Source organism: Aulonocara sp. 'chitande type north' Nkhata Bay, linkage group LG3 (assembly GCF_057382095.1).
Source record: "Aulonocara sp. 'chitande type north' Nkhata Bay isolate Kocher_YH1m ecotype deep benthic linkage group LG3, A_spYH_male_GT1.1, whole genome shotgun sequence".
NCBI lineage: Eukaryota > Metazoa > Chordata > Actinopteri > Cichliformes > Cichlidae > Aulonocara > Aulonocara sp. 'chitande type north' Nkhata Bay.
The window spans coordinates 68,297,085-68,322,811 of record NC_141346.1 but is presented as its reverse complement, the minus strand read 5'-3'; the positions used below and the strand labels follow the sequence as shown (position 1 = coordinate 68,322,811).

General features: G+C 41.8%; 2 protein-coding genes across 7 annotated transcripts in view; one reads left to right on the top strand and one right to left on the bottom strand.

The window, feature by feature from the left end:
• The window catches only part of LOC147336811 (protein AF-9-like), a 29,728-nt gene extending 23,505 nt beyond the window's left edge, over positions 1-6,223 (top strand). The window contains exons 9-14 of one of the 4 annotated variants that reach the window (XR_015128316.1): positions 139-265; positions 1,062-1,158; positions 1,270-1,332; positions 1,489-1,560; positions 2,781-2,878; positions 3,190-6,223. Coding sequence is in view for 2 of the 4 variants with exons in the window: in XM_086285579.1 (XP_086141705.1) it covers positions 139-265; positions 1,062-1,158; positions 1,270-1,332; positions 1,489-1,560; positions 3,190-3,231 (401 nt within the window). In the remaining 2 variants the exon portion in view is untranslated. Of the gene's footprint in view, positions 1-138; positions 266-1,061; positions 1,159-1,269; positions 1,333-1,488; positions 1,561-2,780 lie in introns of all 4 variants that reach the window. The other 3 variants (XR_015128315.1, XM_086285581.1, XM_086285579.1) reach the window with 3 other exon arrangements.
• LOC147336810 (NACHT, LRR and PYD domains-containing protein 12-like) overlaps positions 1-25,727 on the bottom strand; it is a 220,092-nt gene that overhangs the window by 181,060 nt on the left and 13,305 nt on the right. For 2 of the 3 annotated variants that reach the window (XM_086285534.1, XM_086285533.1), the window contains exons 7-13: positions 23,777-23,953; positions 21,864-22,040; positions 19,510-19,707; positions 16,963-17,139; positions 14,611-14,808; positions 12,067-12,240; positions 9,372-11,391 (exon numbers count right to left, since the gene is read on the bottom strand). In XM_086285534.1, coding sequence (XP_086141660.1) covers positions 11,382-11,391; positions 12,067-12,240; positions 14,611-14,808; positions 16,963-17,139; positions 19,510-19,707; positions 21,864-22,040; positions 23,777-23,953 — 1,111 coding nt within the window. In that variant the 3' untranslated portion in view covers positions 9,372-11,381. Of the gene's footprint in view, positions 1-9,371; positions 11,392-12,066; positions 12,241-14,610; positions 14,809-16,962; positions 17,140-19,509; positions 19,708-21,863; positions 22,041-23,776; positions 23,954-25,727 lie in introns of those variants that run through there. The other variant, XM_086285532.1, reaches the window with a different exon arrangement.

The window sequence follows — 25,727 nt, the reverse complement described above, 5'->3', positions numbered from 1 at the left end:
ATGTTCCCTTTGAAAGTCAGATCACCAGTCCACATTTGCTGAGCTTTACAGTACCAACGTCACAATCTGCAGCTTTCTGCTTGTATTCCTGAGGTTTAAACTGCAATGACTGAGGCTTTATTGAACTGTTCCACTCAGTGCTTGGCCCGCTGCAGTCAGTGATGCAGGATCTGCACTCGGACGACGACGACGATTCAGAGGACGACAACGACGACGTGGATTCAGACAGGGATCGAGCAGCACACCTCACACACCACCAGCACAGGTTAGTAACCCGAGGGCAGCTTTTCGAATGGCTGAACCGCACACTAGTTTAGTTTCATAGAGCTGTGTGCAGACATTGGTAATGAATTCCTTCTAACCAGGATATTGCTATTATGAGGGCTACTTTGTATCTCACATGTTTGTGCAGTAGAGCCAGCCTTTAACAACAAACCTGTAAAATGATGAAGAGCCGCTATTTAAATCTTGGTTAAAATTGCTTGTGACAGTTTCTAAAGGTTCTTTCAACGTGCCTTTTACTAACTTTTCAAGTATTTCATGTAAGCTCTTTCCAACTCTCTCCACCATCCTGTTGGTGGAGGCGTGCCGTCAACCTTGGCCAAAAAGCATAACTTAACCAGATCGTCTCCGTCTCCAACAGTTGACCGGTTTTCTATAATCTATGCCAGGGGTGGGCAATTCCAGGCCTCGATGGCCGGTGTCCTGCAGGTTTTAGATGTGTCCTTGATCCAACACAGCTGATTCAAATGGATAAATGACCTCCTCATGATGTCCTGAAGTTCTCCAGAGGCTGGTAATGAACTAATCATGTGATTCAGGTGTGTTGACCCAGGGTGAGATCTAAAACCTGCAGGACACCGGCCCTCGAGGCCTGGAGTTGGACACCCCTGATCTAGCAGGCCCCTCCCTGACACTGATTCTGCGAGAGTCATCTTCATGTTAAAGACCGTCCTTCGTCCCCACTCTCTCAGATGGGGGATTTTTCATTGTTAGCGGTTTTTAGCTAACAGCTGAGACAACAGTTTTAATGTCTTTATTCTTTGTGACTTCATACTTAGGATTAGTTTAAGTGATGGCAGCAGAAGTGACAGCTCCTCCCATTCCCCGCTGTCGTGCAGTGAGGCCCCGCCCTTATTAAAGTCTACTAATAACCAGGTAATCGTATCAGTAATATACTGGCTTATGTCTTAGAGCAGCATGATTGAAAGCCACAGTATCCAGGTGTGTGCGTGACCCTGGGTGACTCTTTGCTCTTCTGTCTGTCAGATAGTGGAAGTAAAAAGTCCCACCAAGCAGAGCAAGCAAGACAAAAGCATGGAGTGTGATAAGGTGAGAACGAGTGTCTTTGGTTTTTAGAAACAGTGCGTGTAATGTGGAGTAGACTAGTAAATATTCTGAAATATGGAAAGTGTTGTTATGTCTTGGGGTTTGTTACCATCAGCCACTGCTACATCATGACAGCCATGTTTGCTGTGTGCTTTTCAGGTTTACCTGGATGAGCTGGTGGAGCTGCATAAAAGACTAATGACACTAAGAGAAGGTCACATACTGCAACAGGTGAGCTGATGTCAGCAGCTCACATACTGCTCCTATGTGGTCATGTGTTGGGTTACGCCATGTCGCAAGTTTTCTGAGGAGCTTTTGTGATATTTAGTAGATCGGATTACATCTTTATTTATTACTTATATACGATCCAGTAATTTAGGTCAGTATCGGACTGATACCGATATGCAACATCGGCTCGGTCCATCTCTAGTTCAGATGGCTTTTAATGAGCCTTATAAAATAAACACAGTTTAAAAACATCTAGCAACTAAATCAAGGGTAGCCTGAACTTACAGTCACTGAACACAGCAAGTGTCCCTGCTCTCAGATACAAAACCTGCCTTTAAAAGTTCAGAGTAATGAAATCAGCAGCACTGATTCTATCATTTCTAGTCTCACACACCACTTGTGCATTTCTGTAGTTTTGGTTCACATCGGTTGATTTTCTGCTGTAAACAACTAATGAGAACATTTTCTAAACCTCTGAGTGTCCATCAGGATCCTGTAGAAACAGCTTCCATGTCAAACATTTCTGTTTAGAAAGAAAAAGATTTTTAGAAAATTCTCTAAAGAATTCAACATCTGTTTTGTTTTCTACTATTTATTTATTTTTTAAAGTCCCTCTAGCACAGATTTCTTTAGTCACATGTCTTTCTGTGTCTTCCATACAAACATTAAACATGCAAACACTCAACACAGCAACACTGAAACCATTTGAGTGTAACTGTCATTCAAATCAAACTTTATACACAATTACAACATGGAACAAAAGACAATCTAAACATTAAAACACTACAACCAACGAAGAAACAAATGAAACCAATCACAATCAACATCAAAATATGATCATAGAAAAATAGGAGAGACATATCATACAATTCATACACGTTCATGTGAAATCTTTGGGTTCAATAACCTTCAATCCTTCTTTTAAATTACATTTAAATTTCAGCTGGCAGCAAAGAAATGAATCAGAAATTAACCTCAATGAATCTGCAGCTTCATCAATGTGATGCTGAGTTTCTGACTGAGATTGAGTCTGAACATGTCTGACTCTGTGAAACAGTCAGAGTGTTTCTCTGACAGCAGGAGCCTCTTTACACTCAGCTTCACACAGACGAGCTGAGGAACGATCAAGCAAACTTCTTCTTCTGTCATTTTTAACAGCAGCTTGCATCCAAAGATGTTGCACTACTGCCATCTCCTGGCTTTTACTCTTACTTCTCTTCCAGATCCTCAGATCCTCTTGATAAGATCAGTATTTCTCAAAAATGAAAAACCACTCCTTTCACCTCATCAGGACTTAACTGATTAACCACTTTTTCCAAACGTAAGTTTCATTTCACCACCAGTTCCCACCCTCAACACTCTCCTTTGACTTCTATACTTCAACTAATAACCACATGTTCACCCGTCTCCACAGCATTACACCATCACATAACCCAGTCGGATGTTTCCCCATCATAAAAAGAGAACCATTCAGAAAGCAGTGACCTGTTTGTATTCTCCTGCTGCCTATTTAACCCACTACTCCTCTTAACTTCTATTGTGTTTTGTACCCCATGTCTCCCTTTTGTTCCATTATCCCATGCCATTCTCCAGAAGTTCTTACTTTGTGTCCAAACTATTCTTTTCCCTCAGATTTCAACAATGGTATCTGCACATCTATGTCTACTTTTTTAACAGCTGCTTTAGCCAATCTGCTCTTTCATTACCCACAATACCTCTATGAGCTGGAGTCCACATTATCACTATATGTTTATTTTCTTCAGACACTCTATGATGAGCAAAAGGACGTCATACAAATTTACTTTCAATGCTGACAATGAATCACTACATATTATTACTTTTGAAATTCTGCTGTCTTCCACCCATTCTAAAGCCAACAGTGTGACATATAACTCAACTGCATATATACTCAGAAGATTTGATGTTGTTTTTGCAATCTTGAGCCTTAACTGCAGAATTACCACTGCTACACTTGTTGCTTCAGGTTTGGGATCTTTCGACCCGTCTGTATACACCTGTAAATAGTTCATTATAAAATTCTTCAATTCAATTCAATTCAATTTTATTTATACAGCACCAAATCACAACAGCAGTCGCCTCAAGGCGCTTTATATTGTACAGTAGATACATAGAAAAAAAATTACAATCATATGACCCCCTATGAGCAGCACTATGACGACAGTGGGAAGGAAAAACTCCCTTTTAACAGGAAGAAACCTCCAGCAGAACCAGGCTCAGGGAGGGGCGGGGCCATCTGCTGCGACCGGTTGGGGTGAGAGAAGGAAGACAGGATAAAGACATGCTGTGGAAGAGAGACAGAGGTTAATAACAGATATGATTCAATGCAGAGAGGTCTGTTAACACATAGTGAGTGAGAAAGGTGACTGGAAAGGAAAAACTCAATGCATCATGGGAGTCCCCCAGCAGCCTACATCTATTGCAGCATAACTAAGGGAGGATTCAGGGTCACCTGGTCCAGCCCTAACTATATGCTTTAGCAAAAAGGAAAGTTTTAAGCCTAATCTTAAAAGTACAGATAGTGTCTGTCTCCCGAATCCAAACTGGAAGCTGGTTCCACAGAAGAGGGGCCTGAAAACTGAAGGCTCTGCCTCCCATTCTACTTTTAAATACTCTAGGAACAACAAGTAGGCCTGCAGAGCGAGAGCGAAGTGCTCTAATAGGGTGATATGGTACTACAAGGTCATTAAGATAAGATGGGGCCTGATTATTTAAGACCTTGTATGTGAGGAGCAGGATTTTGAATTCTGAATTTAACAGGAAGCCAAAACAGGAGAAATCTGCTCTCTCTTTCTAGTCCCTGTCAGGACTCTTGCTGCAGCATTTTGGATTAGCTGAAGGCTTTTCAGCGAGTTTTTTGGACATCCTGATAATAATGAATTACAGTCGTCCAGCCTGGAAGTAATAAATGCATGAACTAGTTTTTCAGCGTCACTCTGAGACAGGATATTTCTAACTTTAGAGATGTTGCGCAAATGAAAGAAAGCAGTGAAGTGAGATTAGTGCTGTAAAACTTCCATAACACTGAACAGATGCCACCACAGATATGTTAAAATCTCAGTCAAAACTAGCAAAGACAAATGAAATCCATGAATCAGAAATGCTGATTGTTGAACAGATAATTCAGTCTGTGCATGAGGAGGATCCACTTTAGACTAAACTACATACAGAAACACAGGAACCAGGGCACAGTGTAAATCCAGGAGCTCTGTGTGCAACAGCTGACCTGTATGAACACAAAACACTGACTGAAGTCCACGTTGATGCTTTCTGTCTGTTTAACTTTTACATTTGAAGCAACACATTTTACTTCAAACACACAGATCAGGTAGAAAACTGTGGATTAGAAAACAAATTCATCAAGAAGGTCCTGAAGCAAGAAGTTCATCATTGCATAGAGTAAGAAAAAGGACATGAATCATCCCACGGGTCTGTGCAGTCGTTATATTATCATCAGCTAAATCATGTCTGCATACTGTGTGTGTGTGTGTGTGTGTGTGTGTGTGTGTGTGTGTTGCTTTTTTAAATCTTCTACTTAGAGTTCAAACTTGGATAGTGATAAAAACATTGCACTGCTTCATTTAATGTTTAATTGAACACATCTATGATTGAATTTGAATCTTAAATGTTTTGATTTCAAAGATGTGGTTCTGATATGAAGGAACAGAAAGTCAATTGTTGCCATGGATACAGTGAGACAGACGCCTCAGACCCTTATTTTTTATTTCTTTGACTTTTTATTTTATTGATTCATTTCTTTATTTTTACATTTTAAAAAGTGTATTTGTCTGAATGAACTAATCCCCATTTCCCATGCTTTGTATCACTGGTCATACTGGGAACAGCCATAGAAAATGTTTGTAAAGAAGAAATCTTAAACATGAGCAGATTCTCAGGCGATTTCTGTTTCCTAACCATTGTTTCAGTAACACGTCCCATCACTACATGTGTGTTAAAGATTTCTTTGGGATCAAAATCATCCACTGACAGTTATCAGTACAAACAGGATGCAAAAATCCAAAGTTCAGACTTCAGAGTTACTAAAACAGAGATGTGAGGAAAACTGGTTCTTCACACGACTTTTCATGTGTGAACAGTAGAGGTGGTTTCATTTTCACATGTAGGTGTTGCAGTGAGGATTGCAGGGAGACATTTGCTGAATAGCTGCAGCTCTGCTCCTGTAGACTGCCTCTGAATGTGTGTGTGGTGATAAAGTCACTTTAATTAAATGTCACCTGTGAGGGAAAACTTTGTGTTGACTGAAGAAAGTTCACTTCTCTTTCATTGCAGCTCCACTCTTATTTTGGATGCACTCATTTGTTTAATAAATGATTTCAATGATTTTGCCACAGCTCTGCATTGTCAGGTCGGAGCATGTGTGCTTTTGATGAAATGCTGATATGATGACGCTTGATTGGGGAAAGATTTCCACAGGTGGTGTTGTTGGTCTCCTTCTTCCAGTTTTCTTGTTGCTGCCTCTCTCCTCGCCTCAGTTGCTGCAGCTGTATCATGTATGTTGTTATGTTACATACAAAGAGAAATTTGTGACATTAAAGAGTAAAGATTCTTATTCTTAAATGAAGATGAATAAAGGTTTTGTGAAATAACTACTGAGTTCTGGTGCCGTCTCTGGATGCCTCGACGAATAAAAGAACCGGAGTAAAACTGATTTCGTAACAATTTATACCTATATTTCTCTATTTCTCTATTTCTCTGAATATTTATCTATCATAACTCTGTTTCTACACTCACTTTATATGAGTGCTTGTTGTTTCTTGTATATTTGCTGCTATGACAACTCAGTTTCCCTCCTGGATTAATAAAGTTTCTCTGATTCTGAAATACAGTGAGCCATTATATTTGTAGTTTCTAACTAACAATATAAAGGCTCTGCAACCGATAGAGCCACAGCACGTCCCACTGGCAGCTGAAGGAGCTTTTAAACAAAGGACTTTGTAATTGAAGCTTTATTTATACAGGTCGGCTCATTGAGACTCAATGTCTCATTTACAAGAGAGACCTGTTCCACACAAACATATTAAAATTACAACAATAAAAGAAAAGTTTGTGTAATGTACTCAGTCACATTAAAAACGAGAACAAGTTCCCAGAGATGGTTTCACAAAAACATGTGTACGTCTTTTGAAGTCTGCAAGTGAAATCAACGGAGAGCCTTAAATCCTTCGGTTATGTTTTCCATGAAGACGGAGCAGAAAAGGAGAACGCCTTCTTCCCAAGCTCTGCATGAACTGATGGAACAGTGGATGTAATGATGTCCTGAGACTGCAGGCTGTGACTAAACTGTTTGCCTAACATGTACTCTGATGAATAGGAGGCAGTAACCCAGAAACAGATTGATAGATAAAATGATACTAATGGACCATCCTGTGTAAGACCAATGAGGACCAGTTAACCAGAGAACACAGAGTACAGTGGTGTGTTAAAGGTTTACAGACAGTTATAAATCTTAATGCCCCATGATGGACAAAATCCAACAGATGAAGAGAGCGAGCAGAGTCATTCATATAAATCCTGTCACTGTAATCCAGGGCAGGTGAAAAAAAGGTGGCAGCAACAAGCTTTTTCCTGTGAAACATGATCTGTTCCTGGAAGAGAAGCCCAACTTCAGCCTCAGTGTCTTTATTAGATGTTCAATGTGTGGCTTATAGGAACGACTGTCATCAACCACAATACCGAGGTATGTGTACGAGGCCACAGTTTCAATAGAAATACTTTGAGCAGATACAGGAGAAGGAAATAAAGCCGGACCCTCTTTCTGTTTGTGAACAACATGACTTTGGTTTTTTCTACATTTAAAGCCAGTCTGAGCCAGCTGAGACTGAATACTATCAACAGCTGCTGTAATGGTTTGAAAACTATGTTGATGGTATAAAATGAACAGATGCATCTAGATTTTGTGCCACACCGTTGACATAAGTAGCCCAGGACAGAACCCTGTGCACTCGTTTAGTGACATTTAAAAAGCTGGAAGAGAGACCATTGAGCTGAACGCACTGCTGATGTCCAAAAGAACATTAGAGAAGCAGCCAGCTGCTCGGTCTGAAAGGCCTATTTCCAGTAATCTATGACATAAAATGCTGTGGTCAGCAGCTCAGCTCATAAACCAAGGGACTGGGAGCAGCTGCTGCTGAGTGTTGCTGGAGTTCCTGTGCTGTTAGATCCTCATCCTCTCCACGCAGCTTGGAAGTAGGTGAAGTTGTGCCAGAAGATTTTTTGTTGTGGTCGACAGTGTCAAAGGCTTTTGATAGATCAATAAAAAGAGCTGCACAGTAGTTCTTTGCATCCAGCGCTTCATAGACGTCTTTGAGAACTTTTATCGAAGCAGCTCCAGTACTGTGCAGTTTCCTAAAACCAGGCTGGAAGGGAGATAAAATCCTATTTTCATCCAGATAACTTTGAAGTTGATTTACCAGCCTTTGAAGAACCTTAGATAAGACACAGAGTTTGGAAATTGGCCTGTAATTACTAACTGTTGAAGAATCACCAGCTTTCAGTGGGGGAGTACAGAGGCACACTTCCACATCTGTGGTAAAGCCTTCTGTTGTAGAGAAAGATTAAAAATATAAGACACTGGCTCAGCTATGATATTTGCAGCCAAGTGCAAGAAGGAAGGAGAACGATTGTGAGGACGAGTTTCTGGTGTTGGGGCTATTCAAAGCCTTACAAACCTCTTCTACTGTGACAGGTGTGAAGGAAAAGGTATCAGTAAGCAGGAACTACGAGCAGAGTTGTGTGCAAGAGGTTTACCATCAGATACTGTGCTGAACAAAGAACAAGAAGCAACAAAGTGTTTGTTAAAGCAACATTTCAGTTTTGTGTGACACAGGAGTGGAGTCGATATTTAAGTGAGGAGGAAGCTCTGAGGAGTCACAGCTGGCAGAGACACTTTATAGTTTGCCAAAACCTCCTACGGTCGTTTGGACTGTCAGTCGTTAAAGTAAAAAATAGTTACATTGGATCTTGATGATGGAGGCAGTAATCCGATTACACAGCTAATGAAAACGTAGCCAATCAGCATCAGAGCCAGACTTCCTGCCCAGGCCTGGTTTCTCTCATGTAGGAGATCGGCCGGTACTGAACCAAACCAGGCCTGTCCCGACCTTTCACCCTGACCTGGCAAAAAGGGGCGTGTCTGTCCACAAAGTAGACACGACTCTCCTGTAAATGTTCCCAAACTGACATTGTCAGCCTGTTTAATACGACCCCAGTTCAAACTGATGCGGGCTCGGAGCGTGAGATTTTAGTGTTTCTCACAGCACCAACTATGCAGTGATCACTCAGGTCGTTGGCAAAAACTGCAGATGTGGAAAACTTACGCAGCATATTAGTTAAAAAGGTCAATAAGAGCAGATTTATCTGGGTGTTTAGGATCAAGGCGTGTGAGGCTTTAAATAATTTGAGTCAGTTTTAAAAACAAGCAGCGTGCCTTAAAATCATCAGACACAGAAGAAAGCCAGTCCCAATGAAAATCATCCATCTGAAAGACGTCATTAAAATGCAGCTCAGATAAAAGTTGAACCAGAGACGGTGATGTGCTGGGGGAAGCAGGTGGAGGCTGATAGCAGCCAACAACAGTCTGATTTCCAAACAGATCAATAGTTAAGGCCAAGATTTCAAATGGCTGAGGTGCAGATGGAGAGAACAAGACTTGAGCAGCAAGACAGAGCTTCACATAAACTTCCAGACCTCCGCCTTTTCTGGGACAGTCTGAGAGCTAAATGTTAAATCCATCAGTTGCTACGTTTTTATCCAGTAAATATTTGGAAAGTCTCAGAAACAACAATGATACCAGCACCGCTTGAACAGGCCCAGATTCCAATCATATCCATGTTAGGAAGCACACGACGTGATGCACGTGTAACCCAGACAGTTTTTAACATCTGCTGGTGTTTCACATTCAGCCAGAGGCCCAGGGTTAGGTTGGATACCAGACAATAATAAAAGCATCGTTATTAGACTCTAGAGCTCGTTTATAGCTGACACCACATGTAGAGTTTAAGTTCACACAGAGACGATGACATTTTTCTAAAACCAGCAAACAATAAACAAGAAATGTAACAAGAGTTTCAGAAGAAGCTGTTTTACAGAGAAATGATTCCCTGAAGACAAAATTATTATTATCATCTTTATTTCTCCAGGTGAAAATTTAATTGAGATTAAAAATGTTGTTTTCAAGAGAGACCTGGCATCATGGCAGAAAGAGTCAGAAATACATCATAATTCAAACAAATACAAAATAGGAAAAACATCCTACATAAACTTCATAAAGTTTCATTAACAGACTTTGAACAATGGACTTCAAACTTCCCCCCAAAACAACAGAAACACATTTGAAGACAATGAATGACATTTATCCCTCTAAAGAAGGACTTAGACTACGATTTAATATGAATGAGAACATGTTCATAAATGGATGCAACCAAAGATTTCATCAATCCCTGATTCAGAGACAACAGAACGTTTGGTTTGATTTCACAAGATAAGAATGACGACTGAGTCGGAAGATTGTTTTACGTTTAGTCAAATCTTTCATACATAAAGTCGGATTACAAAATCATCCCCTAAGTTTGTTGTTTTATTCAAGGAATTGAAATTATGGAGAAAATCTGTGAAATGACTTAAAGAAAACAAACCACAAAAACTCTATGATACTCTAAACCCCCTGGTTTAGGTCGGCAAAACTTTACTAGACCCGCCCCTGCACAGTTACCAGCTGTCAGCTACTTAGAAAAGGATCCTGGTGTTATTTGTCTCTCAGAAACAGTTCATAACTTCCCATCAACTCATTCATGTCACCTAAAAGGTAAACCTGTTTCTCCATCACCTGCTCAGCTCTGATGATTCATTTGTGGCTTTAATGTAGTGTTACATCCTGTTTATTTGCTTCCATCTGTATACATGTCCAGATTCACTGTTATGTTTCTATTCTTACATTGCTGTGTGATCACTGTTCCCTCTGCTGACTGATGTGACCTTTTGTATCTCACACTGATACTTGTCATATTTGTATCTGCGCCTTAAAGATAAAAAGTTTTCCATGCTAAAACACAGCTCCACCTCCTGCAGTTCTCCCTCTGAACCACTAGATGTCTCTGTTATCTAAATGAAGACGTGCAGCACAGCAACCACAGCAGCGCTCAGATCACACGTGTCCTGTTATTATGTATAAAAGCATGAAACAGGTGAGACAGGTGGGATCAATATTAATGTTGTGGAAATATATGAAAAAGCAACAGAAGAGTGAAAACATTTCGTGTTTCTAGAAAGATCTTTCAGCTCACAGCTGCTCACAGACTGTATTTACAAGTGACAAACTGCAACTCTACAGTACATCTACAGTATATATCAAATATATTCTGTATTCAAATCTATTGAGTGATGTTTGAAAGTCTTTCCAGGTGAGTTTGATCCAGGAGGGTCTGAAGCCAGAGTCAGACAGAGACTGTGCAGAGACTGTAGAAGGACAGAGCAGCAGCAGAGCAGTCCAGATACACTGATGATCCTCTGTCAGATCCAGAGGGACACACAGGGATGATGCTGGACTCTACATTGTGTCTGACAGTGGAGCTGTTCTCAGAGCAGTTCACTCTGCAGCACTGACAGTCATCTGCACTTCTTCTCATTCCTCTGTCAGTCACTGCTGGATGAAGCTCTCCTCTCCACCTCCCAGTAACATGGCCCAGTCAGAGCGTCTCTACACACAAGCTGCTGCTGCTTCAACCTCTCTGGATCATCAGGACACAGCTCCTCCTCTCTCAGCACACACACCGTCCTGTTTACCATCATCACCTCCACCTGCAGAGAGAAGAAGGAAGAGCAGAGGAGATAAACGCGTGTTTCCAGAGACTCTTCATCAGCTGTCAGTCAGTGATGCAGCACATCCAGTATAAAGAGCAGCAGGGACTTCAGTGCTGGGACTGTACTAGGACTCATTGTTGCTTCACTTTTTCTAATCTTTGGATTTTTATTGAAGTTGATGAAAATGTTTTTCCCTCCTAGTTTGAGTTTGGACTTTCATTCATTAGAAGAACCTTGGTGTGTCCACTCTGAGCTCTGTAGGAACCCCAACAACAAGCCCAACAATCCAGATGGACGGTTCCAGCTGTTAACTGGAGGAATTCCATCCAAACATCTGCTCTCACTAAATTCTTCCTCACCTACAGACTGTGTTCTTCACTGCTTTAAACTTGGAAACGAATGCAGTCATTGGTCTGCGTGCTGCTTTGTTCAGAGAGCTGATTGGCTGTTGACAGCGTTTGATCAGAGCGTGTCAGCTGTTACTATGGTGACCATAAAGGTCAGAAACAGGAAGTGTTTGTGTCCAATCCTGAAGCCTGTCACCGTTCTCCTCTCACAGCTTCACTGAGAAGCTGCAGCTTTACAGGAAACACTGGATCTTTGTTTCATACTGACTGTGTTTAGTACAGTACTGCTGACAGCACCACCCACTCACTCCATCACTCTACTTACAGCAGAGTCTCCAGTCTGTAGTCTGGACTCTGCTGAAGATCAGACAGCTGCTTCACATCTGGATCCTTCAGGTTGTTTCCCCACAGCTCCAGCTCTCTCAGATGGGAGGGGTTGGACTTCAGTGCTGCTGCCAGATAATCACAGCTGATCTTTGACAAACCACAGTCCATCAATCTGTATAAAGAATGAAAGATGTAAGTTTATTAGACAAAGTGTGAGCTTGAAGTCATTCAGTGTTTCATCATCTGTTCAGAGCTGAAGAAGGTTCAGAATGTAGAAGTTTAGAAAATGGAAACTCCAAACAGCTGAAGCCAACAGGAAGCAGCTTCAAACAGGAAACTGTGCAGAGTTTCAGACTATATGTCCTGATGCAGCCAGTTGGATTTTGGAGATTTGAATCTCTGTTCTGTGACTAAGTCCTTGAATCATTTCTTCCAGTTGGTCCAACAAGACAGACTAAGTGTTGGACATGTGTTGTGGCTCCATTAGGGGAGCTTCTAAATGTGATGTGATGGCCCCTCTGGGTCTGTCAGGTCACAGGACTGAAGAGAGCTCAAACTGGGCACACAGTTGTTCCAGTCTGCACCAAAGACTCTATACTGGGACTGAGGGACTGCTTTGACTGCACCCACTGGGACTTTTTAAAGGCTCATGTTCTCACTTGGATCATCGATTTCTACTTACATTTCTTTCTGGGAAAAATGGGGATTACTTTGGAAACAGGAAGTATTTTCCCCAATAAGCAGCCCTGGATTAGTAAATCACTCCAACATGTTCTCAGGCAGAAGAAGCTGTCTTGTTATGAGGGAGAGAAGAAAAAGATTGAGGCACAGAAACTTGTTGAAAGAGAGATAAAGCAGCTAAAATCAGGTGTCAAAGTAAAGCAGAGGATGAGCTGAATAAAGGACACTCAAGGCTGGCTTGGAAAGGAATGAAGTCCATGGTGGGGATGCAGAACAAGGAGCAAAGATGAATGTGATGCTGAATCAGCAGAAGACTTGGACTCATTTGATTCCAGCTTTGATATCATTGATTTCAATGAAGAGCTTTGTGATTGTAGCAAAGGGCTGGTAGCTCTGAGAGTCCCACTGATGAGGTGTTTGTGTGGAAATCTCTTAGTGGGACCAAAGAGAGAAAAAGCCCTGGTCCTGATGCTGTGGGAGGGAAATGATTGAAGTGTGCTGTGAGGAACTGACTGGGAGGTTTTCACACATTTTCCAGTCCTCCTTGGAACAACAGGAAGTTCCCAGCATATGGAAACAAAGGTTACGTGTCCTATGGCACTCAGTGATGATGGTGCTGTGGCCCCACCACCTCCACCTCTTTGTAAAGGAACTAACTGTAATCTGAAGCTTCAAATGGAACTAAGACTTCCTCCACTAGGTGGCAGTGTCTGATGAGAAAGTGTTAGTGGAGCTGGCCTGGAGTCAGAAACAGGAAGATGCAGGATTTGGGCTGAAATGGGGAAAAGTGGTTCGCACTAGTGCCTTAAAGCAAGAAGGTTGTAGGTTGAAGCTTGTTGGCCTTTCTGTGGAGGTTGGATGTTCTCCCACAGTCCAATGAAATGCTGCTTAGGTTCATTGGTGCTTCTAAATTGGCTGTAGGTGTGGATGTGAGAGAGTGCTTCTCTGTCTCTCTCTGTTGGCCCTGTGATGGACTGCTCACCTGTGCAGGTGGACCACGCCTCTTGCCCTATGACAGTTAGGTCACAGGCTGCAGCCCTGTGAGCCTAAGCTGAATAAACAGTTAGCAAAAATGATCCATAGATGGCCTGAAATCCCCCAGTTAGCAGTTTGGTAGATAGCTATGACATGCTAATCCCATCCAGCAGCTGTATTCTACCTGTAAGCTGATCCCTGCTGAGCCAAAGCACTTTTTCATATACAAATTACAACCTTTAATAGAAACCTATTGGTCAGCATCTTATTAGCCTGCTGTTAGCTTCATTCCACAGAAAACTGAGAGAAACTAACAGAGTTGATAAAGAATAAAGAGAAATGTGCTGATTTAAAGCCTTTGAAGTGCTTCAGATGATCTCTGTCCACTTCTGTCCACTCATTCATTCATGTAAGCTTTCTAATGCAGCTTTGATCTTCACAGTCTGCTTCATGAAACTCATTCTAACCCTGAATGTCAGAGTGTTCCTCCTTCTCTTTCCCATCATTCATGCTGGCAGTGGAGGAGATTTGGATGTTGGACTGTGTTTTGGATGATGTGTGTATGTTTGTGTTGGACTGCTGTCTGTAAAGCAAACGCACATTTTGCTTTGGATTTCAGTGTCAGACAGACTTTAAGGTGGAATGAAGAGTTGGAGAGTTTCACAGTGAATTATCCAGTGGAGGATTTTTCTTCTTCTTTGAAGGTTTGAAATGTGAACATTGTTCTGCTGCAGTCAATGGACTAAACCAGAGAAGAAGAAAACAGACTTTACCATGAAGATCCTCAGTGTGGATCAGTATAATATCAGCCTGATGTCTGCAGTTTAGTGTCAGCACAACTTTCACATCATATTCATCTCAGCACAACTAAAACATGCTGACTGACCTCAGAGTTTCAAGTCCACATCCTGGACTCTCCAGGAAACCACACAGATGCTTCACTCCTGAATCCTGCAGGTTGTTCTTGGTCGAAGACCAGGAGTACTCATTACTCAGGTCCAGCTGTCTCAGATGGGAGGGGTTGGACTTCAGTGCTGCTGCCAGATAATCACAGCTGATCTCTGACAAACCACAGAGACTCAATCTGTATAAAGAATGAAAGATGTAAGTTTATTAGACAAAGTGCTTGAAATCATTCAGTGTTTCATCATCTGTTCAGAGCTGAAGAAGGTTCAGAATGTAGAAGTTTAGAAAATGGAAACTCCAAACAGCTGAAGCCAACAGGAAGCAGCTTCAAACAAACACAACAAGAGAAAAAACTCTGAATGTTTCACATTAAAGTCGTACATTTCTCATAAAAACAGGACAAAGACTTGAAAAAGTCGTGTTTTTCCTTCCAGGAACCACAAGGCTTCACTTTTAAAGGTGAAGTGTGAAAGAAATGGACATATTTGAAGTCCAACACCTTTTTCCAGTCACATTATTAAAGCAGACAAACTACAAGCTCATTTTCATTCCAACAAGTCATCTTCTGACCTGGACTAACAACACTGGTCTCTATGTGCAGCTGGCTGTGAGACCAGTGCTCAGGGAGCGTCTACAAAGTGCAACACTGAAAGAACATCACACACTCATTTGCTTCCAGCACTTTCACACAAACATCTACTGTCATTATTGTCACCAAACTCTGTGGATCCTTTATTGCAAATTCAAATGGGATCAAATGGTCAGACAAAAGAGGGTTATGAGGAAATATGATGAAATGTTGTGTATTAGCAGCAAGTTATTGAATCATTTTCCTCAGAAACCAAACAAAATGATTGACAAACATGTTTTTACAAACTCAGTGTTGGACTTGGATCAGCAGGATAAGCTGATGTTTAAAGGCATTTGAGTCTCGCTGTATGAGAGTCCAGTTATTACTCAATATTTATGGATGATGTTCTTTCAGTGTTGCACTTTGTAGACGCTCCCTGAGCCTCACAGCCAGCTGCACATGGACCAGCTGACATTACCCAGCATTAGAGGCGGCTGTAAAAAAATGGATTTTCCTAATTGAATGGTTTTAATTTGAATAAAGCGATGTTGATTCATTCAATCCTGAATCGATTTTTTATATAAATGTATTTTGCCAGAATCTCAGGTTAAAGCTCCCAAAAGTATTTCAACAACAAGCAAACAGATAAAACAGTAAATGAGAGCAGCTAAACACACAAAGATGGAAACACAGAGCGCGGATCGTTCACTCGACGGCACGTACACGGACACGCCGTCGGGGCTGAAAGTGGACAGCTCACAGATCCTGAAGCTGCAGGTTTCATCTGTCTCCAACCAAAACTGACTGAACCAGCAGCAGAAGAAGATCCAAACTACGCTTTACGTTTGATGAACATCGTCATGAATTCTCTCTGACTTTGACGTTTACTTCCTGCACAGCTCTCTCTCTCTCTCAGTGTACTTCAAGAACAGTTTACCTTCAAAAATCTGTTTCCTGCATTATTCACTGCTTATTACGCACCAGTCTGCTGTTGTGTTCACTGCTGTCGGCCTCCCAAAACAAAGCCTCATTTCTGCTGTACAATACTGAAGAAATGTAAACCTTTTAAAATGATGACAGATTACAAACTCTCAGCTGTGTCTGTAATCAAACCTCTGTAACTTTGCTTCACTTCAGCAGCATCAGCTCATGTTCACATGTTGATTCATGGTTTGCTTCAGTTTTTGATGGACTGCAGAATATTTTGAAGGTTATCTGCTATAAAAAGCCAGAACAGGAAAATCTGCTTCATGTGTTTCTGTTTGATCCTCAGTGACTTTGACACAAAGGCCTCTGCTGTGATGATCACACCTCTGATCAAGTCTCACAGTGTCAGCTTTGTTTTTATACATATGGATATGTGCTGATAAATGATCAGAGTTATAATATTTCCCACTGTCTGCTGTGTGCCGTGACCTTTGACCTGCTAAAGACAGTCAGCTGTGGATTATTCATTGTTGTGTCTGATACTTAGAACTGTGAGGAAGAACACTACACAGTTAATCAGGGTCCCCTCTCTCTGAATCAGGAAAGGTGGGCAGGCCGCGTGTGGGCCGCGGGCCATACGTTGAGTCTCACTGTTTGAAATGTGAACATTGTTCTGCTGCAGTCAATGGACTAAACCAGAGAAGAAGAAAACAGACTTTACCATGAAGATCCTCAGTGTGGATCAGTATAATATCAGCCTGATGTCTGCAGTTTAGTGTCAGCACAACTTTCACATCATATTCATCTCAGCACAACTAAAACATGCTGACTGACCTCAGAGTTTCAAGTCCACATCCTGGACTCTCCAGGAAACCACACAGATGCTTCACTCCTGAATCCTGCAGCTTGTTGTTGCCGCTCAGGTCCAGCTCTCTCAGATGGGAGGGGTTGGACTTCAGCGCTGCTGCCAGATAATCACAGCTGATCTCTGACAAACCACAGAGCCTCAATCTGTATAAAGAATGAAAGATGTAAGTTTATTAGACAAAGTGTGAGCTTGAAATCATTCAGTGTTTCATCATCTGTTCAGAGCTGAAGAAGGTTCAGAATGTAGAAGTTTAGAAAATGGAAACTCCAAACAGCTGAAGCCAACAGGAAGCAGCTTCAAACAGGAAACTGTGCAGAGTTTCAGACTATATGTCCTGATCCAGCCAGTTGGATTTTGGAGATTTGAATCTCTGTTCTGTGACTAAGTCCTTGAATCATTTCTTCCAGTTGGTCCAACAAGACAGACTAAGTGTTGGACATGTGTTGTGGCTCCATTATGGGAGCTTCTAAATGTGATGTGATGGCCCCTCTGGGTCTGTCAGGTCACAGCACTGAAGAGAGCTCAAACTGGGCACACAGTTGTTCCAGTCTGGACCAAAGACTCTATACTGGGACTGAGGGACTGCTTTGACTGCAGCCACTGGGACTTTTTAAAGGCTCATGTTCTCACTTGGATCATCGATTTCTACTTACATTTCTTTCTGGGAAAAATGGGGATTACTTTGGAAACAGGAAGTATTTTCCCCAATAAGCAGCCCTGGATTAGTAAATCACTCCAACATGTTCTCAGGCAGAAGAAGCTGTCTTGTTATGAGGGAGAGAAGAAAAAGATTGAGGCACAGAAACTTGTTGAAAGAGAGATAAAGCAGCTAAAATCAGGTGTCAAAGTAAAGCAGAGGATGAGCTGAATAAAGGACACTCAAGGCTGGCTTGGAAAGGAATGAAGTCCATGGTGGGGATGCAGAACAAGGAGCAAAGATGAATGTGATGCTGAATCAGCAGAAGACTTGGACTCATTGGATTCCAGCTTTGATATCATTGATTTCAATGAAGAGCTTTGTGATTGTAGCAAAGGGCTGGTAGCTCTGAGAGTCCCACTGATGAGGTGTTTGTGTGGAAATCTCTTAGTGGGAGCAAAGAGAGAAAAAGCCCTGGTCCTGATGCTGTGGGAGGGAAATGATTGAAGTGTGCTGTGAGGAACTGACTGGCAGATTTTCACACATTTTCCAGTCCTCCTTGGAACAACAGGAAGTTCCCAGCATATGGAAACAAAGGTTAAGTGTCCTATGGCACTCAGTGATGATGGTGCTGTGGCCCCACCACCTCCACCTCTTTGTAAAGGAACTAACTGTAATCTGAAGCTTCAAATGGGACTAAGACTTCCTCCACTAGGTGGCAGTGTCTGATGAGAAAGTGTTAGTGGAGCTGGCCTGGAGTCAGAAACAGGAAGATGCAGGATTTGGGCTGAAATGGGGAAAAGTGGTTAGCACTAGTGCCTTAAAGCAAGAAGGTTGTAGGTTGAAGCTTGTTGGCCTTTCTGTGGAGGTTGGATGTTCTCCCACAGTCCAATGAAATGCTGCTTAGGTTCATTGGTGCTTCTAAATTGGCTGTAGGTGTGGATGTGAGAGAGTGCTTCTCTGTCTCTCTCTGTTGGCCCTGTGATGGACTGCTCACCTGTGCAGGTGGACCACGCCTCTTGCCCTATGACAGCTAGGGCACAGGCTGCAGCCCTGTGAGCCTAAGCTGAATAAACAGTTAGCAAAAATGATCCATAGATGGCCTGAAATCCCCCAGTTAGCAGTTTGGTAGATAGCTATGACATGCTAATCCCATCCAGCAGCTGTATTCTACCTGTAAGCTGATCCCTGCTGAGCCAAAGCACTTTTTCATATACAAATTACAACCTTTAATAGAAACCTATTGGTCAGCATCTTATTAGCCTGCTGTTAGCTTCATTCCACAGAAAACTGAGAGAAACTAACAGAGTTGATAAAGAATAAAGAGAAATGTGCTGATTTAAAGCCTTTGAAGTGCTTCAGATGATCTCTGTCCACTTCTTTCCACTCATTCATTCATGTAAGCTTTCTAATGCAGCTTTGATCTTCACAGTCTGCTTCATGAAACTCATTCTAACCCTGAATGTCAGAGTGTTCCTCCTTCTCTTTCCCATCATTCATGCTGGCAGTGGAGGAGATTTGGATGTTGGACTGTGTTTTGGATGATGTGTGTATGTTTGTGTTGGACTGCTGTCTGTAAAGCAAACGCACATTTTGCTTTGGATTTCAGTGTCAGACAGACTTTAAGGTGGAATGAAGAGTTGGAGAGTTTCACAGTGAATTATCCAGTGGAGGATTTTTCTTCTTCTTTGAAGGTTTGAAATGTGAACATTGTTCTGCTGCAGTCAATGGACTAAACCAGAGAAGAAGAAAACAGACTTTACCATGAAGATCCTCAGTGTGGATCAGTATAATATCAGCCTGATGTCTGCAGTTTAGTGTCAGCACAACTTTCACATCATATTCATCTCAGCACAACTAAAACATGCTGACTGACCTCAGAGTTTCAAGTCCACATCCTGGACTCTCCAGGAAACCACACAGATGCTTCACTCCTGAATCCTGCAGCTTGTTCTTGGTCGAAGACCAGGAGTACTCATTACTCAGGTCCAGCTGTCTCAGATGGGAGGGGTTGGACTTCAGTGCTGCTGCCAGATAATCACAGCTGATCTCTGACAAACCACAGCCCCTCAATCTGTATAACGAATGAAAGATGTAAGTTTATTAGACAAAGTGTGAGCTTGAAATCATTCAGTGTTTCATCATCTGTTCAGAGCTGAAGAAGCTTCAGAATGTAGAAGTTTAGAAAATGGAAACTCCAAACAGCTGAAGCCAACAGGAAGCAGCTTCAAACAAACACAACAAGAGAAAAAACTCTGAATGTTTCACATTAAAGTCGTACATTTATCATAAAAACAGGACAAAGACTTGAAAAAGTCGTGTTTTTCCTTCCAGGAACCACAAGGCTTCACTTTTAAAGGTGAAGTGTGAAAGAAATGGACATATTTGAAGTCCAACACCTTTTTCCAGTCACATTATTAAAGCAGACAAACTACAAGCTCATTTTCATTCCAACAAGTCATCTTCTGACCTGGACTAACAACACTGGTCTCTATGTGCAGCTGGCTGTGAGACCAGTGCTCAGGGAGCGTCTACAAAGTGCAACACTGAAAGAACATCACACACTCATTTGCTTCCAGCACTTTCACACAAACATCTACTGTCATTATTGTCACCAAACTCTGTGGATCCTTTATTGCAAATTCAAATGGGATCAAATGGTCAGACAAAAGAGGGTTATGAGGAAATATGATGAAATGTTGTGTATTAGCAGCAAGTTATTGAATCATTTTCCTCAGAAACCAAACAAAATGATTGACAAACATGTTTTTACAAACTCAGTGTTGGACTTGGATCAGCAGGATAAGCTGATGTTTAAAGGCATTTGAGTCTCGCTGTATGAGAGTCCAGTTATTACTCAATATTTATGGATGATGTTCTTTCAGTGTTGCACTTTGTAGACGCTCCCTGAGCCTCACAGCCAGCTGCACATGGACCAGCTGACATTACCCAGCATTAGAGGCGGCTGTAAAAAAATGGATTTTCCTATTTAAATGGTTTTAATTTGAATAAAGCGATGTTGATTCATTCAATCCTGAATCGATTTTTTATATAAATGTATTTTGCCAGAATCTCAGGTTAAAGCTCCCAAAAGTATTTCAACAACAAGCAAACAGATAAAACAGTAAATGAGAGCAGCTAAACACACAAAGATGGAAACACAGAGCGTGGATCGTTCACTCGACGGCACGTACACGGACACGCCGTCGGGGCTGAAAGTGGACAGCTCACAGATCCTGAAGCTGCAGGTTTCATCTGTCTCCAACCAAAACTGACTGAACCAGCAGCAGAAGAAGATCCAAACTACGCTTTACGTTTGATGAACATCGTCATGAATTCTCTCTGACTTTGACCTTTACTTCCTGCACAGCTCTCTCTCTCTCAGTGTACTTCAAGAACAGTTTACCTTCAAAAATCTGTTTCCTGCATTATTCACTGCTTATTACGCACCAGTCTGCTGTTGTGTTCACTGCTGTCGGCCTCCGAAAACAAAGCCTCATTTCTGCTGTTCAATACTGAAGAAATGTAAACCTTTTAAAATGATGACAGATTACAAACTCTCAGCTGTGTCTGTAATCAAACCTCTGTAACTTTGCTTCACTTCAGCAGCATCAGCTCATGTTCACATGTTGATTCATGGTTTGCTTCAGTTTTTGATGGACTGCAGAATATTTTGAAGGTTATCTGCTATAAAAAGCCAGAACAGGAAAATCTGCTTCATGTGTTTCTGTTTGATCCTCAGTGACTTTGACACAAAGGCCTCTGCTGTGATGATCACACCTCTGATCAAGTCTCACAGTGTCAGCTTTGTTTTTATACATATGGATATGTGCTGATAAATGATCAGAATTATAATATTTCCCACTGTCTGCTGTGTGCCGTGACCTTTGACCTGCTAAAGACAGTCAGCTGTGGATTATTCATTGTTGTGTCTGATACTTAGAACTGTGAGGAAGAACACTACACAGTTAATCAGGGTCCCCTCTCTCTGAATCAGGAAAGGTGGGCAGGCCGCGTGTGGGCCGCGGGCCATACGTTGAGTCTCACTGTTTGAAATGTGAACATTGTTCTGCTGCAGTCAATGGACTAAACCAGAGAAGAAGAAAACAGACTTTACCATGAAGATCCTCAGTGTGGATCAGTATAATATCAGCCTGATGTCTGCAGTTTAGTGTCAGCACAACTTTCACATCATATTCATCTCAGCACAACTAAAACATGCTGACTGACCTCAGAGTTTCAAGTCCACATCCTGGACTCTCCAGGAAACCACACAGATGCTTCACTCCTGAATCCTGCAGCTTTTTGTTGTAGGTCAGGTCCAGCTCTCTCAGATGGGAGGGGTTGGACTTCAGTGCTGCTGCCAGATAATCACAGCTGATCTCTGACAAACCACAGCCCCACAATCTGTATAAAGAATGAAAGATGTAAGTTTATTAGACAAAGTGCTTGAAATCATTCAGTGTTTCATCATCTGTTCAGAGCTGAAGAAGGTTCAGAATGTAGAAGTTTAGAAAATGGAAACTCCAAACAGCTGAAGCCAACAGGAAGCAGCTTCAAACAAACACAACAAGAGAAAAAACTCTGAATGTTTCACATTAAAGTCGTACATTTATCATAAAAACAGGACAAAGACTTGAAAAAGTCGTGTTTTTCCTTCCAGGAACCACAAGGCTTCACTTTTAAAGGTGAAGTGTGAAAGAAATGGACATATTTGAAGTCCAACACCTTTTTCCAGTCACATTATTAAAGCAGACAAACTACAAGCTCATTTTCATTCCAACAAGTCATCTTCTGACCTGGACTAACAACACTGGTCTCTATGTGCAGCTGGCTGTGAGACCAGTGCTCAGGGAGCGTCTACAAAGTGCAACACTGAAAGAACATCACACACTCATTTGCTTCCATCATCGAACCTGAAGAGGAAACAGAGACGCCTCCCCTTCAAAGTAAAAGCTGCTCCTTTTGGACACAGTATCAAAGAAAGTCTACAGTATAACATAGAAAAGACAGAACAAAGTTTTGGTTGTTGTTAAATTGTGCAGAAATGAAACTACACTAAGCTCAATTATGTGACAGACATTTCATCCCATGTCAGTTTGGCCTCATCCTGGGCCGGATTATCCAGCACACACTCTGACCACAGGCCCAGGGGCCACGCACAGCTGGGCTCCATCCAAGAGACAGGAAACAAACCAACACAATAATAAAAAGCACCATGTGATCTTCTTACATCTTCAAGACAAACATAGTAAAAACATGAGCATATTTGTTTCCTGATAAAATGATGTGACAGGTAGAACAGAGTAAAGTGGTGGTGTTACAGCCTTTCTCCCCTCTGCTGCCGAGGCTGTTAGTCTCTCCCAAACTCAGCTACAGGACTTCCAAATGAATGAAAGCAGCAGAAGTGGCTTTACAAATGAAAGAGGAAGAGGAGAAGAAGAGGAGAGGGCGGCCACCCTGACCATCACTCCAGCTGAAAACATCACACTTCCATTAAAGTTGGTGAGGAAATGTTGAGCAGGATGAGCTGCTGGCTAATCTGGAGGCTGTAGCAGCAGCTCACAGTCACAGTGGATTTCCACTCATGAAAAAGCTCTGGCTGCTTCATTTCTCATCTCATATCAGAGACTTTAAAGCTTCACTGAAGCTGTACTGTGATGCTTCCATATCCCAGTGAGGCCTCCATAATGATTTCAGCTGTTCTGTACACACACTGTGTGCCCTGTATGGCTCAAAGTCTCTGCAGCCTGTTCTTATCTGCTATCATCAGATCTTCATCATCCTCATTCACATCCCTCACACACTCTACAGCCTCATCAGCACTGACTTCATCTTCACTGACTGATGGAGCACAACATGAACCTGTGGAGGCTGAAACACTGTCCTGTCAAACATCTCCCCGTCACCACTCCACTTCTGTCAGCCTTTAAATGAACCCTGCTCAAGTCTGTCACTTCTGTTTGGAGCCAAAAGGAAAAACTGTTGTTCAGTCGTTTGGAAAGACAACATTTCTGAAAGCACTCAAACTTCTTCACATTTGTCTTCAGACACATCCTGAACATTTAGGAACTAAAGAAAGTTTCAAACATCAAAGACCTGAAATATAGAAAAGCAACAACAGCCGCAGTCAGTGAACTCACCCCAGAGTCTCCAGTTGACAGTTTGGACTCTCCAGTCCAGCACACAGAAGCTTCACACCTGAATCCTGCAGGCTGAGGTTTCTACTCATGTCCAGCTCTGTCAGATGGGAGGGGTTGGACTTCAGAGCTGAGGCCACAACTTCACAGTGAGACTCTTTGAGTCCACACTGAGTCAGTCTGTGATGATAGAAAATATAAAATGTGTTATTATAAAAGCAGAAAATCTGCATTATAAACACAGACTGAATGTATATGAAGACAAAACAGAGTGAGGTCATAATCTGATGAATCTGCTCTTCACATCTGTGCTTCAGCTCCTCTTACTGTGTTTGACATGACACAACGATTGAGTCTCTCTCAGACCTGCAGACTTTTAATGAGAATCTTTGTTTGGCTTTAATCTGCAGATGAAGGAGGAAGATGGTGTCACATTTAGGCTTCCATAATGTCCACAGTCTGTCACTGAGATCTGATCCAGAGTCAGAGTGAAGACACACATTTGGACTGTTTCCTGTTTTGACTCCAGAACATTTTGAATGAGTTCAGCTCAGTGAAGAGTTCCAGCTGGAAAGATGATCTCTGTTTGCTACCTGCTGTCAGGTACGACTGTTCACGTCCACACGCAGGAAAAACCTGCTGACTGTTACCAAACGGAGCAGAAATCTCATCACTGGACAATAATGATGAATGAACTCAGAGCTGCTGATATCAGATCTGATTTCAGGGGAACTAAACACAGAAATGATTGGCTCATTTGAGCTTTCTGAGCCATTATCTGCTGGTGTGTCGCTAGTTGGCAGAAAATGATTTGTATTCCTGTTCAGGGCTTCAGTGTTTATGAGTCCAGATCCAGGTGACAGCAAGTCAAAATGATGTTACCTGTCTGTGTCCAGCAGCAGCCTGTATTTACTTTGAATATTGTTATAACCTGACATGGATCCGTTTGTCTTTGATTGGTTTGTAAATGAGCAGAGTGAAGCTGACCCCCCACCCACTTGAAACGTAAAGGCAAATAGGCGGAGCGGTTAGTGCTACGTTTGTGCAGATTTGTGCAGGTAAAATTAGCGTTTGTGCTGCTACGGTTTCCGAGATATTAATGAAAATGTAAAGGTCAACCAGCCCCCCCACATTACCCAAATCCAACAAAAGTGGTATCAAACGTTTGTGCTACGTTTGTGCTGGTTTGTGCTGCAAAGATTTTCGTTTGTGCTGCTATCATTTTAAAGATATTAATAACAATTTCTAGAGGTCATCAGAGGTCAACCAGCCCCCCCACATTAATTAAATCAAACAAAATGGGTGTCAATCAACTGTGCTACGTTTGTGCTGGTTTGTGCTGCTAAAATTTTCGTTTGTGCTGCTTCTGTTTTAAAGATATTAATGAAAATGTAAAGGTCAAAAGGTCAACCAGCCCCCCCACATTACCCAAATCCAACAAAAGTAGTATCAAACGTTTGTGCTACGTTTGTGCTGGTTTGTGCTGCAGAAATTTTTGTTTGTGCCGTTATTATTTTAAAGATATTAACAAAAATTTCTAGAGGTCAACCAGCCCCCCCATATTAATGGAATCAAACAAAATGGATGTCAAACGTTTGTGCTGGTTTGTGCTGCAAAAATGTTTGTTTGTGCTGCTAACATTTTAAAATGTTTAATAAAATAACGTCTTGATGCGTGCTTAATCATCCAGGTAAGTAAATCCCAAAAGGTTGATCTTTCGCCATCCTACAATGCTGTGATTGTAGCCATTCCCCACTTTCTGTGAATGGTACTCATGGCCATTGATCAATAGGCTTTGATTAGTTGTCATTGATCAATGGTCATAAGAATTTGCATACTAACAATCATGGAATTAACCCCCCAGCACATTGTTCATTCAGTGGCGCTAGTTTCCTTCACTATGCAAATGTACTGTTTATATGGTTGGGGAAACCTACAGTCAGCTGAGACTGAA